The 19824-nt window shown below is 40.2% G+C and overlaps 1 protein-coding gene across 3 annotated transcripts in view; it reads right to left on the reverse strand.

Annotated features, from left to right (window-relative positions):
• The window catches only part of Trnt1 (tRNA nucleotidyl transferase 1), a 13187-nt gene extending 5589 nt beyond the window's left edge, over positions 1-7598 (reverse strand). Inside the window, exons 1-5 of one of the 3 annotated variants that reach the window (XM_021164371.3) lie at positions 7557-7598; positions 6746-6919; positions 3306-3499; positions 2229-2367; positions 532-658 (exon numbers count right to left, since the gene is read on the reverse strand). In XM_021164371.3, coding sequence (XP_021020030.1) covers positions 532-658; positions 2229-2367; positions 3306-3499; positions 6746-6893 — 608 coding nt within the window. In that variant the 5' untranslated portion in view covers positions 6894-6919; positions 7557-7598. Of the gene's footprint in view, positions 1-531; positions 659-2228; positions 2368-3305; positions 3500-6745; positions 6920-7239 lie in introns of all 3 variants that reach the window. The other 2 variants (XM_021164370.2, XM_021164372.3) reach the window with 2 other exon arrangements.
• Between the last annotated feature and the right edge of the window lie 12226 nt (positions 7599-19824).

Consider the following 19824-nt stretch of genomic DNA (forward strand, 5'->3'; position numbering starts at 1 on the left):
ATCCTAAACATGATAGCTTTGAGGGAAGAGATGTGTTTACCTTCAATACCAATGTATCAAGACATTATATATACATGTATAGCTAGTGTTTATGCCTCAGTTGAAAATCTACAAAACTTAAAACCACTAATACCCACACAACTATCACTGCATTTCACACTTAGCCGGTTTCTTCAACTTTTAAGTATCTCAAGTACCACTTGATAGCACTCTCTTTGTCATTTTTTGGTGAGGCACCAAATATGTTCCAGAACATCTTGACTCTAACTCCTTAAGGGCACAGTTTAAGTCATTTCTCTGTAGTAAGATCACCGAGCACAATACCTGGCCTGTGGTAAGAATTTAAACTGTAGGATCAATGAAGGGAAAAGACATTAATAATTTAAAGCTTTTATATAAAACATACTACAAAGAATGGTTTGATTATACTTCTGAATAAAAGCCACAGAATGCTACTCAACAGCTACTTGGGTGTCTCAGGGTGACACGAAAAACTGAAATTTTCTAGTGTTGAAATGTATAAGTTCTTACCTGAAATACCTTAAAATTCGAAGATAATCTTCCTGAATTCTCTGTTTTGCATGTCCAACAAATCGAACCTTTTTATTTTTTAAATCTGCATAACCATTAAAGTAATCAAACAGTGTGCCATCAAAACCTATTCATCAGAAAAGAGGGAAGAAAAATCATTAGCAAGGATTTAGTGGGAAGAAAAAATATCTGAAAACTACCACAAACAGTAAAGTTCAATAAGAGTAAGAGTTAAAAATGAAAACCTAGGTTGTACCAGTATTCATATATATTACTATTAAATGAGAGACAGAACCTTCAAGAAAAAACAATCAATTTACCACACTTGTGTACAGTAGGATGGAAGGGAAGACACCAGATAGAACAGCAGATAGACATAGAATATAAACAGCAATAGATAATCTTCTAAACTTAAGACTTAATATTCCTAAAATAAGAATAACAGGAGAGACCTAAAGAGCATTAGATAATCTTCTAAACATAAGAAATGATATTATAAAAATAAGAATAGCAGGAGAGACCCTGCCTCAAGGGAACAAGTGGAAAGTAATGCAGAATAGTCAGTACCTTCCCTAATCTCTGTGCACACGCCTGCATACATTCAGAAACAAGAAAATCTTTTAAAAACACTGTAACAGACATAGTAGTAAAAACATCTACTCCATCCATGAGCTGCTGGAGCATATGAAGAGGCTGGTTCTACAAAACCAAGGATACAAGATCTCCATGACACAGGTAACAACAGGATATCCAAGATGAGTCCCAGTGAGGTTTTGATGGTGTAGCACAAGCCGGAGGCCATGTACCAGACCAAGGAATCACTTTTGTAGTGAAGATTTGCAAGCAAAGAAGTATGGACAAAATGGTCTACTGTGAGACACACTATAGCTTCCACAAAGAGGTTTTTCCTCCTCTGTCGGGAGGTTACAAGGGCGTGGGGCTGATACAAGGGGAGGGAAGATGAGTAGGATTGGGGTACACGATGTGCACTTTACAAAAAGATTCAATAAAAAGTTTTCATTTTTTAGAAAATATAAATAAGCTTATTGGTAAAAAGAAAAAAATGGAAAAATTACAAGCTTGAGTAAATTTCTGGGGAAAATTATTTCAGTACCAAAATACTAACAGCTAATTTTCCTAATATGCAAAAGTTGTTTTGAAATAAACAGACCAAGATGGCAAAATACATATTAGCTCAGCATTTAAGACACTGAGAAGTGTTTCTAAGATGATCTGAACACACACTCAAAATTCAGAAACAAAAAGCAGACCATATAAATAAAAAACAGGTTAAAAAAATTAAAATCCAGAAATCTTAAAAAATAACATTTCAGCCTTAAGTCACAATACAAGTTCTTGAAAAGCTTGTCAGATTTCCCTCAGATTGGGTAATCTGATAACAGGCTGTAACAAAGCAGGCACTCTGGGTGGACTCTGTGAGCCTATTAATCCCTCCCTCCCTCCTTTCCCCTCTCTTATTAAGCACTGACAGTTACTTCCTAATCTTCACTACAGTACTAAAATGGAAACTGACAAAAACACTCCAGTTTCCAGGTAGTGATGTTAACTTCAGCCAACAGACCCTGATAGGTTCAACGTAAATGATGGATAACATCTCTATAGCACAGGCTTAAACACAGGCTTAACACAGAAAGGAGGCTCTCAAACAGAATAGTCCTATCTTCCCAAGAGATTACCTAGAAACATAGAATTTATAGTGAGATCTCTTCGTTCAGCGTCTTTCTGCCAGTCAGTTGTGAATTCTACCTCTGCATGTCTTCCATCAGTGGTAACATCAATTCGGAGTGTAGTAACTTCAAAATTTTCTTCATGAAGCTGAAATTAAACACAACTTTTTGTTGTTACCATTTGAACTTTTAGCATAAGTATGCAAGTGTTTGCCACAGCTAAGGCCAACTTGCCCAAATTTGTTGTCTCCTTCCATTATTGGGGTTCTGGGGACAAAATTCAAGTTGTCAGGTTTGGGAGCAGGTGCCTTTCCCTACTGAGTCATGACACTGGCCCCACAAACTTCTCACTAGTTTCTGTATTTACCACACTATATTTTTTATAGTTATTTTAATGTACATCATATGTACATTTAACAAAGGAGATATATTCTAGGAAATTCGTTGCTAGGCAATTTCACTAACATATATTTAAAACTTTTTACAATAACTTTTGAAACTTAAGATACAACTATAAAATAGTTTATGTCCTATTGTAAATCATACTCCCTCTTTTTAAAAGGATTGTTTTGTTAACCAAACACAAATTAGTTTCATTCAATGAGGGAAGGATGGAGTTGGTTGTTCTCATGATGAGAGTAGTGCCTTGAGGAACAATCCAAAGACCTGCCTGAATATAATATAGTTCCAGAATGCAGCTATAAATAAGTCATACATGCAAACTTTAACCCTGAATTAATGAAAAACTATAGTATCAATACCCTAGAAAGGCAGGCAAAGGAGGATTATATGTGCTTGCTGTGGAGAGAGAGGTGGCAAGGAAGTTATCTCACAGGAATGATGAGCATCTTCAAACCTACAAATTACAAACATAATCTAAGAGAGATGACTTACTTGGTTTTACCGTAGAAAATGTAAAGTGAGAAAAGTATCAAACGTATATAAGTAGCTCCAATGAAAGAGTATGGAAGATACCAGAGGGTAGGTGGCATGGACATTTCTATTGAGACTTTTTAAAAAACGGGACAAACACTTCAAATAATCACAGAATGCCACAGTCAGTACGGTCGGGTCAGCTGCACTCACCCTGGCAGTGATAGTCCCATGTTTCTCTCCTTTGTTGTTGATCATGCGAATGCCAGCAGACTGGAACATCTCCTTCATCTGAGTAGGGGTGGCAGTGGTGGCGAAATCCACATCTTGAGGCTTCACCCCATTTAGTAAATCCCTCACTGCTCCTCCTGCTATTCTTAATTCATGATTCTCTTTGGCAAATAATTCTGAGGAAAGAAGGATTTGTTTGGTCTGGTTTTTGTTGTTTTTTAAGTGCAATGTATGATTAAAGATTAAGGATCATATAAGCACAAGGTTTTGTCATATATTACAAATAGTAGAGATCAGTGAACTGAGCAATCTTGTATGAGAGTGAAAGCAGGCCCTCTCTTCGGAAATGGTTCTTCTACTGTAGACTGCCCCTTAGAACTGCAGGAGAGATCTTTGAAAACTTCTTTCTTATCCGGAAGATAGTTCAAAATTCCAAGATGACCTAGAATCATCGCTATAAATATGATAATCATCAACAGAAAAGCAAGCAATAAAACAATTGTGCTTGCTTCTCTATGGTGTTATGTGTGTACTTTAGAATCAAAGTCTTCTATTTCTCTTTGGGACAAATGTAGACAAAGTATGCGTACGCAGGAAACCTATGAAAAATATTATAGCAAAGAACCCTTAAAAAATAAAACTGTATACTGTTTGAAACCAATCTGCACATGGGCTATACACAGTATGACCACTATCCAAGGATGCCTTGCACAGCTCATGAAGGATTACTCTGGCTTGCCAGTCAGTTTTAATCTGAGTTCTCATCACCTAACTACAAATTAAAGATAGCCTACCAAGCAACTAGCTTTTATCCATGCAAAAGCTAAGAATGCCATCAGATAGCAACTTGGTCCTATACAACAGCTGCCCTCATTTCATTGTACCTTCCTCAAATGTACACCCAAGTGTGTATTTGAAACTTGCATTGATTTATGACTCTGTTCTGTAAAACTACAAAACTTCATGAACCTGCTTCCATGTTTGAAGATGGAATTTTAGGTAACCTAAATCTGTTTTCCTCCGATACGGATACCCAAATGGCTCCCTTTTAGAAGAGAGCTGTGGATTTTAAGTTGATAACCAAAGATAATGTCTACTTTCTGAAAACATTATGCAGATCCCATTTCCTAAACTCTTTCTAAACAAACTAATCCAGGTCCCAACATTGTAAAAAGTCAGTTCCAATGCCCTCTTGTGGGTCTGTGTAGACAGCATTCTTCTTTTACTGCAAGAAGCAGCTTAGCATATCCTTGGGGATCCTGAATTCAGCTAAGCCCTTCCCTAATTACAACTCAGGATAGAATCCTCAACATGTGCTGTTATATCACGCTCTTCCATCTACTCTAATCAAACTGTTTCCCTCTGTAGATTTTCTAAAGTGGCTTGACTAAAAAGTCTTGCCTTAGGTAAACATGGGCTCTTAAAGAAGCTAACACTTCCTTCCATAAGCTCTCTACAATAAGGGTTCACGCTCCCGTAATTCTCAATCAAGTCTCTCAACCTATTCCCCAGTTAAAGAGTCTTTAAAATATAAAAATTCTATCTGCAATGTTTACAAGATTAATGGAGTTCATGTCCCAAACAATTGAAAAGCTGTCCAGACTGGGACCTGCCTCCTATAGCGCCTAGAGCAGTCCTCACACTCTGGGCTCATTCTGACCCAGAACTCTCGAGGGTCTTCTTTACCTCCTTGCTCCAGCATCTAGCTCCTGAACTCCAGTCTCCATAGCTGGGTTACTCTAAAGCCCCAGAGTAAATACTAGGCACATCCTCCTCCCAGATTATCACTGTGATGTCTAAGTTCTCTAGCACAGTAAACAATGGCTCCCATATCCAACTTTTATCTCATCTCTCTCTTATCGTTGCTTCACACTTTACCTACACTGAACTCTCTCCTTGTGGTTTACTTCCAACTTTATATGCTTTGAGTACTTCACTCCAGGCAGCTTAACACCTTGTTTAATCTTGTCCAGTAACATCAACCACTTACAGAAAATAGCAAGAAAGGCTTTAAGGGTGTGGCTTCTGGTAAGATGACCATGTTCTACAAGTAGGAATATATGGGCAACACAAATTAGAGTTGATGGATTATTTAAAAAAAAAAAAAAAAAAAGAACTTGGGAGAAGAAAGTAGGAATTAGTTTGATTCTGATCAAACTGTAGGAAATTTTCAAGAAATGAAAATATCTTTAAAAATATTCAAAAACCTATAATACTGAACATCTCTAATATTGTTTCTAAAGAAGAGGCAACAGAGAACAGGAAAAGTAGGGCTGGGAGAAGATATGAGAAAATGTAACAGGTTCACTTAGCCCAAATTGGAGCTGTTATATCTGCAGTGTTTGTTTACTCAGCATTTGAAATGTTGAGTTTGATAGACATGTTTCATGTGCTAGATATATTCTACATACACTATTAATTTCATTCATTTCATTTTAGTTTCTATTGGACAGAGAATTTCTGGCATTTTTCACTCTGATTAAATCACAGTGTAGACAGCATCATAAACTTAGATTGAGCTTGATGTTCTCCTCAGTAGGCACCTAAAATACCATCATCTCATTGCAAGAGTAGAAAAGCAGCCCTGGAAATACCATAATATTCAGGCAATGTTTCCCACAGTTTCTTCAACATAATTTATGGAGTAATTACAAAGCAAAGAGAGACAGCAGAATCCTACCGTTTGATTTAAAAGTACTTCCAGGGCTAGGAGGTGTCTGAGTAAAAGTCTTTGTCACCAAGACTGACAACCTGAGTTGCATTCCTGGAACACACACAGTAGAGACTATTGACTCCTATAAGTAGCCTTCTGAGCTCAACACAGAACAAGCACCCTGGTCATCCCAGGAATAACAAGGCACCTCAAGTGCATGTCAGTCTCTGAGGTGGTTTACACAACCACACACTATACTCCTGGAAGCCATTTTTTTGATATATCAGCAGGTTTTAAATTGCAGTTCTATATTTAGATTTACAGGCTTTTTAGGTGCACACACAGAAAAAGAAGGGGAAAAATCTATTTCCTTCTGTTCTCTCAGAGAGCAATACAACAAAGGAAAACAGAGCTTCGGTGTTAACAAATCAGATGACATCAGACTCTATAATTTAAAACCCAGCTCCTTCAATTACGGAAACAGACAGGCACTTCACTTCCCAAGCACGTGTTTCCTCTTCTGTTCAGAACACATATCTAAAGCTCTTGGATCTCATTACATAATGTATGGTAAATGGAATTTCTTGGAGGACACAGAAAAGTTGTGCTTCAAGCTGCAGTCAACTTCCTACCATTCTCAATATACCCCAAGTTGGTCTGTCTTTCATTGCCGCTACAAAAATATCCCAACACTGACTGAAAGATGTCTGCCTCGGACTTTTCTGCAGTTAACAATTCCAAAGCCCCGAGGGCAACCTTAACTTCTCACCTGTCAGGCTCTTCAATCCTTCTGTGAAAAGGGACTGGAATTCTGGGGACTGCAACTTCATTGTAAACAGGTATCGCTTCAGAAGGCACAATCTACTCCAACTACACCTCAGGACCTGCCTGTGCCAAGGATACAGGACGCTCTGCATCTGGAGACAAGTCGCCAACCACACATCTACGGTGCAAACACACAGTTAACGCTAATTACACTTCGAAAAGAGGGCCAACAAAAGTTGTCCGATATGAAAGTGATCCTTTCAGGAACGCTAAACCACTTCGGTGGCAGCTACCCAAGTACTCTTGCTATGATTACTATATGGAAAGCAGGAGGGATTTAGAGTGCCAGAAAATAAAATATTAGATCGGCAGCAACAGCAGGTTTCCAAAAACACATCAGTTACACGTGCTCATCGCCCTCCTCCCCTACCCAGGGTAGGCCTCAAGGTTACAGCATCCCAAGTTGGAACTCTGCGGGGTTGCCTCAGCAATTCTCACCGTATGCTCGACCTCTAAGAGGTGGGAGCTCTTAAAGGACCCCAAGAAAAGTAGCGCGCCGTGAGGACAGCTACGCTCAAGCCGGTCGCGTATCTGAGACAGCGACTTTCTCCCCTAACTCTGGAAAACTGCGGGAAACCGGCCCTGAGATACGACCGCCGCCCACGGCTCAAGGAAGAGAGACCGGGCGTCGCCTAGAACAGGGAGCAGCCTCCACCTCCCGCCATCTCCCAAGGGCGCGTTCGGACGCACGCTGCACAGACAGGTCGCCAAGGCGCCTTAGAAACGTGGCGCTCCTACTCCGAGGACTCGCTTACCCGGCTGCTGCCCGGGCCGCACGCGCACTTCCGGGTCGCGGACCTGTGACGTCAGCACGCATGAGAGAGTCGCAGCAAATGAGAAGCCACTACACGTCCCTCCCACTTCCTCTGGGCGGGGCTAGGCTTTACTAAGTGGCGGCCAGTTCCTCCTGCGCCTGCGCGCATGACAGGCAGTGTCCCGTCCCCGTCCCGTCCCGTCCCCGTCCCGTCCCCGTCCCGTCCCGTCCCGTCCCCCCCCCCCCCCCCCCCGTCTTTTGATAGAGAAAGCAGTCAAGGTTCTTGTCTTGGTTCTTGAGATGGGGTCGACTTTGCTTTTTCTTAGCAGTTAACAGCTTTTCATAACCTTCGCCACCGGCAACAGGAAGAACTTTGATTTTATTCAGTCCTATGCAGAGTGGAGAGATTGGCAGAGAATAAAAAGACAAACCTGTGGCTTAAACTTCCTTAACCTTCCTAGTTTTCCTTGAAAAACGCATACGCCATAGTAGTTCTGTGTTTTCTGTCACCCTGCCTCTTAACTTTAGGGGTCACGGGTATCTAATTTTTTAAACGACAGACTAACTGTCCCATTCGAGATTCACAAACACCGATGACGGAGTCCAAATTCTGAATCTCAGATCCCTTGGTCCTGCACACTTAAGTAGATATTTGGATAAATTCTATAAAAAAGAGAGAGAGAGAGAGATAACTGCACTGACGTAAGACAGGATGTTTAACAATCTCCAACTATTATCAACAAATAACAAAAATAAAATATTAAAAAACTGAATTGCAAGACATCCAGAGGATTTGTCCATAAATTTGGGAATAAATGTCATGAATTCAAGTTGGAGTTAATGTTCAGAAACCAGTTAAGGTAACTCACAATACCAACAGACCCTAAAAGAAGAGCCATTAAGTCTCCCTAGAGACACAAAAGAGCTCTTGTGTTTTATACAGTCACTCAGAAAATTAAGGTTAAAAATGACTTCCACGGTAAAGGAAAAGGCACCCAAGTAAAAATCTACAGCTCATATCAGATTAGCGAAAATTTGCATCATGTGTCTCTTAATATTTGGAACGTAGCAGTTATTCAGTATATGCTGTGTTTTATAAAAATAAAGAAAGAAGGAATATGCTTGGTGGATGTGTAGTCAGGTGTGGGGGGAGGGGGTGCCTCCGCAGACCCATGCTGAGGCATCCCTTCCCACTGAGGGACCAGCCCGGTATAGTATAGAACAGAGTTTATTCAGGGAATGGGGAGGGGAGTTGAGAAAGTAGTAGAGATAGAGAAAGGCAAAGAGATAGTGCAGGAGTAGAGACAGGCTATGAGAAATTGCAGAGAGGTGGGGGGCGGGGAATGGGGAGAGAGGGGGAAGGGGCAAGAGGACAGAGCAAGAAGGAAAGCTAGAGAGGAAGGGCCAAGCAGTCCCTTTTATAGTGAGTCAGGCATGCCTGGCTCTTGCCAGGTAACTCTGGGGTGGAGCCTAGACAAAATGCTAACAGTATAAGTAAGCATTGATTTCCAACATGCTAATTCCCCATAGTAAAGACTACCGAGCTTTTGGGGTTGGTAGAATCAACATTGTGAAGAATGGCCATTTTACGAAAAAATAATGCATAGATTTAATGCAAACCACATTAAGATACCAACACATTATTCACAGGTATTGGTAAAACAAACTGAAAATGCGTTTGAAAACACATAAGAACTGAGATAGCGAAAGGAAACCTAAGCAAGAGGAGTGATGCTGGAGTCTTCACCACACCTGACTTCAAGTTATATGTCAGAGACAATTTTTAAAGCAGCATGATACTAGCTCAAAAATAAACATGTATAAGTTTTAAACCGAAAACAACAGACGAGGCGCCTGTTTAACTATGAAAATAGACTTGGCCTCTAGGTTCTCCCAGCATCCCTCATTCCCATCTGTAAAGCGTGTGGCTGGCATACCAGAACTCTCCAGCACAGTAGCTAGGCTGTCCTTCCCTATATAATCCAGACATTTTGGCTACCCTTCCTTTTTTGTATCTTTGGCCTCCTGAATGCTGGTCCTGGTTCCCCTCTCCTCTCCTTTCCCCTCCTGCTCACCCCACATGGCTCAGGGGTCTAACCACTCTGGACGCTCCCAGATGTCTTTACTCTGGCTGTGCTCTCCTACATATCTATAATGAACGTTCTCCTCCAACATACCTAGGAGCAGTCAAGACCTTTTTCTTCATAGATCTGAACGGAATATAGAACAGAATGGAAAACCCAAGCATGAACGATCACAGCAATAAATGTGTTAGTTTTTTTTACAAAAGTGTTGGTAATACTCACTGGAGGAAAGCCAGTAGATCACAGGTGGTAAATTAAGACCAGAAACTGAAAATTCCAGAAGAGAAGGTGAGAAGGGGTATGATGCTAGACAGCATGGTTTCTGAAATGTGGAACCAGAACTTGTGACACAGAGAGAGCCTGGAGACCAGCCCTTGCTTTGGTATGCTAATAGGCATCCATTTGTCACTTCTTCCAGAGATAGTGTTTGGTATGGGAAAACCAGCCTCACAAGTTTCTGAGGAGTGCCTGTTTTCATCTCACCACCAGAAACCCTCCTATTGTTCAGGTTGATCCAATTTCTGGATATTTGGACTGCCTTTTGGAGTTTGGGGAATTGGAATCTTCTTTAGACCTAATACTGCCCAGGATGTCTTATCACAACAACAAAAAGGAAAATAATATAAAGTCTTTCATTTCTTATGTAAAAAGAGAAAAAAAGGAAATTATAGAAAACAACAACAAAAAAAAAACCCTAAAACCACAAGTAATATGTTAGAAAGGTCTCAGGATACACGATAAACATCATAAGTTATAATGTTAACCTTATAATGTTACAATATAGCAGCAAGATGTATACAATGGGAGCATCTATAGTTTTATATAAATAAAATACATAGGGATAAATGTATAGCTAAGGCGAACAGATACTTAATATCATCAAATTGCTAGGGAAATAAAAATCACACAGAGTCACTATTAAAAACCTACACGATGTTTAAAACTGAAAGAAACTGGCATTACCATGGACTGGTAAGGACTTGAGGTGAGCAGAATTCTCATACATTGTTGAAAGAAACAATTGGTTTGTTACTTTGGAAAACAGCTTAAGCTTAGTATTGTGACATAACTTATAACCTTGTAGCTATGCCCCCAAATACTAAAATGTGAAAAATATGTTCATATATAAAAGAATTTTTAATGATTATAGTTTTATCTATAATTCCCAAACTGAGTATCCTAAATTTCCTCCAACATATGAATAAATGCGAAAACTTCAGTATGTCCTTAATGAAATCCTACTTGGCAGTGAAGAACATTCGAGTAATACACACACTAGTACATTTCACTATTAAGTGAAGACAGCCTGGTGCATGATATTTAATCGTACTGTGAACTGTGAGATTGCATTATTTACTGGAAAAAAAACTTGTTTCTAGTTATGGAGTGACTTTGCCTTAGCTCACACCTTTAATCCAAGAATTTTCTGTTTATTGTAAAAAACAAAACAAAACAAAACATTAAATACAGTGAACCATAGGTCAAGAGACAGAGTAAGCAACCAGGAGTGAACATAGGATAAAACCACAAAGAGTAAAAGAAACTCAGAAGGGATTGGTAGAGTGCACGGGAAAGGGAAGAATATTCAGTCTGAGGGGTTTTTGAGACAGGGTGGAGAAGGAGAACTTCCTTTTCCATTGGGGACTTCGGTTGAGGAAGAAGGTCAATTAGGTGTTTTCTCTGCCTCTCAGAGCTAGCATGCTGGCTCCTGGGTACATATCGGTAAAATCGAGCTTTTGTGATTGGTTGAGATTTTGTGTTGGTTTTTTTTTCAAATCAACAACAGCCAGAACCAGGAGGTTACATATGATTCCATTCATATAACATGTAAAAACCAAAAGGTTAGAGACAGAAACAAAGCATTTGATAGCCAGGACTGAATATAGAAAAAGAGTTTACTACAAAAGAACAGAAAAAAATTTAGAGAGAGGGAAAGGAAAACACTGTCCTAGGGATTGACATGGTTTGTCACTATATAACTGTGTGCTTGTCAACACACACACAAATACACTAAAAAAACTGTTTTGAAAAAAGGTAATTTTGGGGTACATAATCATACATCAAATAACTCCCCCAAATGCTTTTTTGTGTACTAGAAATATGATTAGGACATAAAATTATACTTGAAGACAAATGCTTGTATTTTGATTGACAAGCAAGATACAAAAGCAAGATCAAGAACTTCGATGCTATTTAATTAAAAGAAACTTATATGCATAGAATGTGCAATTGAACCACCAGGATGCTATGAGAACCTCTGAAGATCCAAAGTTCTTTCTTTCCCACAAGATGTTTACTATGATCTTGTGTTACAAGCCAGCCTTAAGAGAAATGGAAACTCGATGGCTGGAAGAACTGCTGTTCAATACTGAAACAGCCCAGGAAGAATTCACTCTTAACATGTGCTTTATACTCTGAGACGAGTATAGTACAGAGTACAGTCTGTAAGGGGGTCTGGTAAGTTTTTACTATTCTAAACACAAACCACAGTCAAGACTACTATTCATCAGTTAGAAGCCAATATGTGATTAAGAAAGAAATATCAAGAAAGTGAAACAAAAGCAATATAGACTTATATGTATGTGCATATGCGTCTGTCTTTTTATATATAATATGTGTGTACATACACACATATATACATATCTATGTACACAAATATATTCAAATATACATATATATTATATATAAAGGGAATTTACTTACAGGCTGTGGTCCAGTTAATGCAACAATGTCTGCCAATGGATAGTCTAAAAATCTAGTACTTGTTCAGTTCATGATGCTAGATGTCTGTATATGCCAGCTGGTCTTCAGTATATCAGAATCCCAAAGAAGTAGGCTCTACTGTAGCCAGTGAAGAATGTATTTTCCAACTATAGAGACAGCAAGCAGAAAAAGCAAGCATGCTTCCTTCTTCTATGTCCTTTATATAGGCTACAAGCAGATGGTGGGACCCACCTCAAAAGAGCCAGATCAAAATTTATCTTTCTACCTCTAAAGATCCAGACTAAGAAAGAGTCTTCCTGTTTCAAATGACTTAATTAATAAAAATCCTCCGAAGCCTCTAGGGTTTCAGTTAATTCCAGCTATAATCAAGTTGACAGCCACAAATAGCCATCACAGGCTTCAAGTAGAATTTTGGATTCAAACACTTTGATTCAGAACTGTTACTCAACAATGATTCCACAGAGGGGAGGCCACAGAGATCAGATCAGACAGGGTAACACTGTGCATCATCACACTGGACCTATTTTTAACTTAATAGTAAGGAGTTGATGGTTTTACTGAAGTAGGGCTTTCTATAAACCCATTTCTGATTTCCCAAGGGTGATCACTGGAGCTTTGAGGCCCAGGGAGGAGGTTGAAGCTGCTGTCCTTATGCACAAGGGCTGTGTTAGTGGCCCTTGGGGGAAAAGAACAATGAATGATAACTAGAAAGGTGAATCAAGGAGAGGAAATGACTGGCAAGCTATTACATTAGCTCCCTGTGGCTGCTGTCACCAACTACTCAACATGGAAGACTGAAACCACATAAATATATCATCTCACATTTCTGGAAGTCTACATTAGTTACTTTTCTTCTGCTGTAATAAAGCGCCTTGACCAGAAGGGGTTTATGGGAGGGGGAGTTTATTTTTTTATTTATTTATTTTTATTATGTATTTTCCTCAATTACATTTCCAATGCTATCCCAAAAGTCCACCATACCCCCCCCACTTCCCTACCCACCCATTCCCATTCTTTTGGCCCTGGCGTTCCCCTGTACTGGGGCATATAGAGTTTGCAAGTCCAATGGGCCTCTCTTTCCAGTGATGGCCGACTAGGCCATCTTTCGATACATATGCAGCTAGAGACAAGAGCTCCGGGGTACTGGTTAGTTCATCATGTTGTTCCACCTATAGGGTTGCAGATCCCTTTAGCTCCTTGGGTACTTTCTCTAGCTCCTCCATTGGGAGCCCTGTGATCCATCCAATAGCTGACAGTGAGCATCCACATCTGTGTTTGTTTGGCCCCGGCATAGTTTCACAAGAGAGAGCTATATGGTTTTGGAAAGATAAGCCCTCATCATTTTGGAGAAGCATAGCAATAAGAGGCAAGGGAGGGAAGCAAACTATAAGTGGGGTGATAATACTAAATTTCAATGCTGGTCCTCAGTGATGCACTTCCTCCAGCAAGGCCACACCTTCTAAATTTCCTCGTACAGCACTACCTACTGCAGACCAAGGATGCAAGTGCTGAGGCTATGGGAGACTTTTCTAATTCCAAGCACCTCAGAGTCAAAACTCTAAAATAATTGAGTGGTGCTCCTTCTGAGTATGCTGGGAGATCTTTCTAGTTCCAAGAGAATTTCTTTATCTTCCAATCCCAGAGCACAATGTCATTCCTCCTTACTTCTTCCTGCCTCCAGGTCATGAAGACATTACATAACCTAAGATCAATCTACAGAAAATGTCTCCCCTTAACTATATGTTTCATAGAAGTAGACTGGTCTCTGGGTTCTCCTATTAGTCCCCATGCCAAATCTTCAGTGGCTGGGCAGATAGAGGACAAGAACACCATGAAAGATCCACAAAAGTACAGTACCATCAGCCACCTCAGATAACACTGAATACTGTCCTGAGTTCCCCCTTTTGGCTTTTAGGCAGGTTATGTGATTTCCATCACAAATTTGTCTGAAGGAGTGCTAAAATAGCTCAGTTGGTAATATGCTTGATGTCCAAGCTTGGGGAACTAAGTTCAGTACCCAGAACACATGTAAATGAAGCCAGGCATGATGACACACATTATGTCTTGTATTACCAGAGCTGGGGAAACAGAAGTAGGTAAATGCCTGTGGTTAACTGATTACCAATCAGGGATTCTTGAACTGAGAGGTGCCAGGCTAGTGAGAGACACTATCCCCCCAGATTAGAGGACCAGGTTCCTGAACACACACACAATTACCCTTACATAAAGACATATTACACACACAATAAAACAAAAACAACTATAAGCAGAACTCTCTACTGACTGTTCACACAGGGACATGCCCCTGTGTTCCCACCCCCCTCACTTTGCCCTCCTTGCTAGAAGCATCCATATCTTCAAACACTACAGAGAAGGCAGAAGGACTCTTCTCACTGTGTGGGGAGATAATAACATTGGCATCCAGTTGAGGAACACATTTTAGGCAATATTTGATAAGTCATGAAAAAAAGATTGTGACCTGATGTGACATCTGCAGTTCAGGAGTTCTGCTAATCTTCTCTCATATCCCTTCCAACCTTGGGCACACCCAATTTGTTGGGAAAAAAAGCTCTGTTTCAGGCATGTGTGCTCTGTGGAACAACAAAATGTACCTGCTTGAAGAAAAAGTCATTCTCTAGTTTTGTTCTCATAAAAGTTTAATAGAAGCCAACTAAAGTTTAAGATCTCCCAGAGGACAAATAAAGATATTTCTTAGCAAATGTAGAATCGCAGTTTCCATTGGTGCTAGGGGATTTTACACACAAATGCAATTTTATTTTACATTTAAAAGAGGTAAGTAAATAGACGAATCAATTTTAGCTGCTCTGAAATTTCATACTGGGTCATTAATTTTAAAAGATGGGACTTCAATAACAGTTAAGAGAACAGAGGCCCAAGGGTAAAGACTGGAAATAATCACCTTCAAAATTCCGAGTTTTGGCAGCCTCAGATCAGAGTAAGGAAGACTCTAAAGTGAGTTTCTATAGCGCTGTTCTTTACTGCATTGTTTAGCTCTAAGTGTGGGTTCACATGAAACAATCTACTACCAAAGCAGAAATCCCTTCCCTCCTTGCTCCCAAACCTGCTTTGTGTGCCAGCTTCTAGCAAAGATTCTGAAACACCAAAGTTGGAGTAAACCAAACATGTTTCTTTGATCAGGGTTTTAGATTTGAGACAGGATGCATGGGCAGCCATTACTGCAATGGAGACAGAAGTACAAACATCACTCTAAGTTCAGTAACAGCACAAAATAGAAATGTACAAGTAGTAGGTCAGTGAGGAGAGGGAAGCAAGACAGGTCCTTCATGGACCAGAGGACATTCACATTAAATTATGAATTTGTTAGAGGTCTCAGGAAGACTTACTCATTGCCAGCCATTACTAACTAAATATTCCTTCCAAGTCAAACATTTATCATCTTCTGGAATAACCCCAAAATTTGTAGAATGAACAATTCTGCCACTCCAGGCAATGTGCATTTGGGAGACATCACAAAGAAGCTGTGCAGTGTAAATTCTCTAAGCCTCAGTTTACTCACCTGTAAAACAGGTTTATGGGGCTATAGTGATACATATGTGGCAGTGGACAACTTCAGATAAACAAGAACTTCTTCCTTGAAACAAAATGTTATGTTTTTATTAGTAGAGTATTTAACTGTACAGCTTTTGTTACCTTTTTCCTTACCGTGTATGATTGTGCAGTGTGTATGTTATATGTACATATGTTTTGGGTAGGCCAGAGGAGCGTGTTGAGAATCCTCCTCTATCCTCAACATCTTTCCCTAAGACTCACATTTTTTTTCAGCTAGGCTGGCAGCCAGCAAGCCTCAGGAACTCTCCTGTCTCTAATTTCTGCAACACTGGGGTTTTCAGGTACATGGAAGACCTCACTCAGCCTTTGAGGTAGTTACAGGTGTCTGAGCTCAAGCCACCACAGTTACACACGGGGAATATAAATGCTCTTAACTTGTGAGTTATCTCTCTTATCCTTTTGTTGGCTTTAAAGCAATTTAGCTGATTTCCTGTCTGACTTGCAAAGCCCTAGCTGCTGGAGAAATAACTGGGAAAGCTTTAGGTTCTGGGAGTCTCTGCTGAAAGGAGATGAGCTTTGACTTTCAGTGAAAAACAGTGAGACTACACTAAGCTTACACTATACAGATTTCCAAATAACTGCCTGGGATTTTGATAAAACTGTGTTAGGAAGATCTTTCTTGTATTTCTATGACAGTTGTACTGGCATATAATTAATGTCATAAAATTCATGGAAAGTATATAACTCAATGAGTTTAGAAAATTGGTTGAGTTGCTATCACTACACACAGCATAAAATGTTTTCATTACCCCAAGAAACACTCAGGAGCAGTTACTGCTCAACTGCTCATGTTCTCCAGACTCTTCCCCGTTGTTTCCCCTCTACAGCTGAACTCTCCATCATTAGCTGATTTTCTTTCTCTATAGATTATCTTGGTCTGAACACTTCACATTAAGAATGGACTCATGCATTGGTTCTCTCTGACAAGCCTGACTTAGCTTCCTGTTTTTAAGATTCATCTATTCTATAGCATGGATTAGTACTTCCTTTTTATTATCTATCAGTATGCCACTGATGCCCATACTACTATATATTCTTCCTCTGTGTGTGTATGTGTGTGTGTGTGTGTGTGTGTGTGTGTGTGTGTGTGTGTGTGTATTGCAGGGAGCAGGTGCAGTGGGAGTGTCTTAGTCAGGGTTTGTATTCCTGCACAAACATCATGACCAAGAAGCAAGTTGGGGAGGAAAGGGTTTATTTGGCTTACACTTCCATGCTGCTGTTCATCACCAAGGAAGTCAGGACTGGAACTCAAACAGGTCAGGAAGCAGGAGCTGATGCAGAGGCCATGGAGGGATGTTCTTTACTGGCCTGCTTCCCCTGGCTTGCTCAGACTGCTCTCTTACAGAACCAAGAGTACCAGCCCAAAGATGGTCCCACCCACAAGGGGCCTTTCTCCCTTGATCACTAATTGAGAAAATGCCTTACAGTTGGATCTCATGGAGGCATTTCCTTAACTGAAGCTCCTTTCTCTGTGATAACTCCAGCTGTGTCAAGTTGACACAAAACTAGCCAGTACAGGGAGCAAAGTGAGATACATACATCACTGTAAGCCTATTTAAGGCAGAGGGCAATCTCAGGTAGCAGTCCTTACTTTCTACCTTGTTCCAATCAGAGTCACTTTTTTCGTTGTTTTTCTGAAATTTATTCCAGGATGGCAGGTTGCAGGTACTCTCCAGCCTCTGCCTTGCATCTTGCTCCATTAGTGCTGGGATTATAGACACTCACCATGCATTCAGTTTATTTAAGAGGGGTCTGTAGCTTTAAATTCAGGTCCCCGTGTTTGTGTGGTCAGCATTTTTGCCTACTGAATCATGTAAGCTCTGTAGCACATATAGTTTATCTATTTATCAGTTGATGGATGCTTGGGTTGTTCCCATTTCTTGGCTATTACAGGTAATGCTGTGCATATTCACACAAACATTTATATGTTTGTGATAGTTCTTTGAGAATTTCATGCATGAAGACAGAGCATTTTTATCATATTCATTCCCTGTCCTCCTTTTAACTCCTCCAAGATTCACTCACATGACCCCACACAACCTCACATCTCCTTTTTTTGGTAACCGCTGAGACCAGTTTGTGCAGCTGTCCATACACTCAGGGGTATATGGTCATCTTCTGGAACACAGCTGACGTACAAGAGTCCACATCTTTAAGTACTGGAGTCTCCCTCCAAAAGCTCCCACTAAGAATCACTAGCTCCTCAGTTATGGGCTGGGATTTGTGACCTATCCCTCAGTCTATACTGAACTGTTGCCTCGCCTGATCTTGCAGGTCTTATGCAAGATCACAGTTGCTGTGAGTTCATCAGTGGAGGGTCTGTTCATGTCCAGAAGATACTACTTTGACCTAGTCTTCCCCAACATATGGTGTTTAAAATCTTTTCACACTACGCTTCCATGAAGGTCCCTGAGCCTTGGGGATAAAGGGTTTGATACAGATAGACCATTTATGATAGCGCACTCCATGGATACCTTCCATGCACTTTGACTAGTTGTGAGTTTCAGCATTAGCCACTATTTACAAAAGAGAGACAGATAGACAGACAGAGATAGAGACAGAGAGACAGAAGAGGGGAATGTGGGAAGGAAGAAAAGACAGACAGACAGACAGACAGACAGACAGAAAGGAAAGGAGAGAGAGAGAGAGAGAGAGAGAGAGAGAGAGAGAGAGAGAGAGAGAGAGAAAGAAAGAAAGAAAGAAAGAAAGAAAGAAAGAAAGAAAGAAAGAAAGAAAGAAAGAAAGAAGCTGTCTCTTGTGAGACTATGCCGGGGCCTAGCAAACACAGAAGTGGATGCTCACAGTCAGCTAGTGGATGGATCACAGGGCTCCCAATGGAGGAGCTAGAGAAAGTACCCAAGGAGCTAAAGGGATCTACAACCCTATAGGTGGAACAACATTATGAACTAACCAGTACCCCAGAGCTCTTGACTCTAGCTGCATATGTATCAAAAGATGGCCTAGTCGGCCATCACTGGAAAGAGAGGCCCATTGGACTTGCAAACTTTATATGCCCCAGTACAGGGGAATGCCAGGGCCAAAAGAATGGGAATGGGTGGGTAGGGAAGTGGGGGGGGGGTATGGGGGACTTTTGGGATAGCATTGGAAATGTAATTGAGGAAAATATGTAATAAAAAATATTAAAAATTTAAAAAAGAAAGGAAGAAAGGAAGAAAGGAAGAAAGGAAGGAAAAAAGAAAGAAAGAAAGAAAGAAAGAGGAAGGGAGAAGGAAAGGAAAAAATGAAGGAAGGAAGGAAGGAAGAAAGAAAGAAAGAAAGAAAGAAAGAAAGAAAGAAAGAAAGAAAAGAAAAGAAAAGAAAAGAAAGAAAGAGGGAAAGAAAAGCTCTAAAGTTCTCTGATGAAGTCTGAGAGCTTCGCTGTTGTACAACATATAAATCTTTGACTGTACACTTCCATTCTCTGGGTAGGTTGGGTAGGTATCTGCCTGGGAACACTAGATAAATGGCAGCTGATATTTTCTTTGTGAGGATCTGTTAGGCTATCTTCCAAAGGAGTGGTGGCACTATTTGCAATCTCAGGAAAGATATTGGAAGTTTTTCATCCATACTTGTCACTATCTTTATCTTAGCCATCATAGTGGGTGTAAAAAGGTTGTGTCATTGTGGTGTGATTTGAGTATTCCTCATAGCTAATGATCTGAGAGGGTTTTTTCATATGCACATTGACTATTGGTACACTTTCTCTGTCTCTGTTTCTCTCTCACACAAATATATGTGTGTGTATGTATATATGTGTTCATATTCTTTATTAAGTTCACACTTAGATGATTTTTCTATCTTTTTTATTGATATTTTCTTCATTTACATTTCAAATGCTATCCCAAAAGTCCCCCATACACTTCCCCCGCC

The sequence above is a fragment of the Mus caroli genome, unplaced genomic scaffold, assembly GCF_978045245.1.
Source record: "Mus caroli unplaced genomic scaffold, Mus_caroli_1 scaffold_7, whole genome shotgun sequence".
Taxonomy (NCBI): domain Eukaryota; kingdom Metazoa; phylum Chordata; class Mammalia; order Rodentia; family Muridae; genus Mus; species Mus caroli.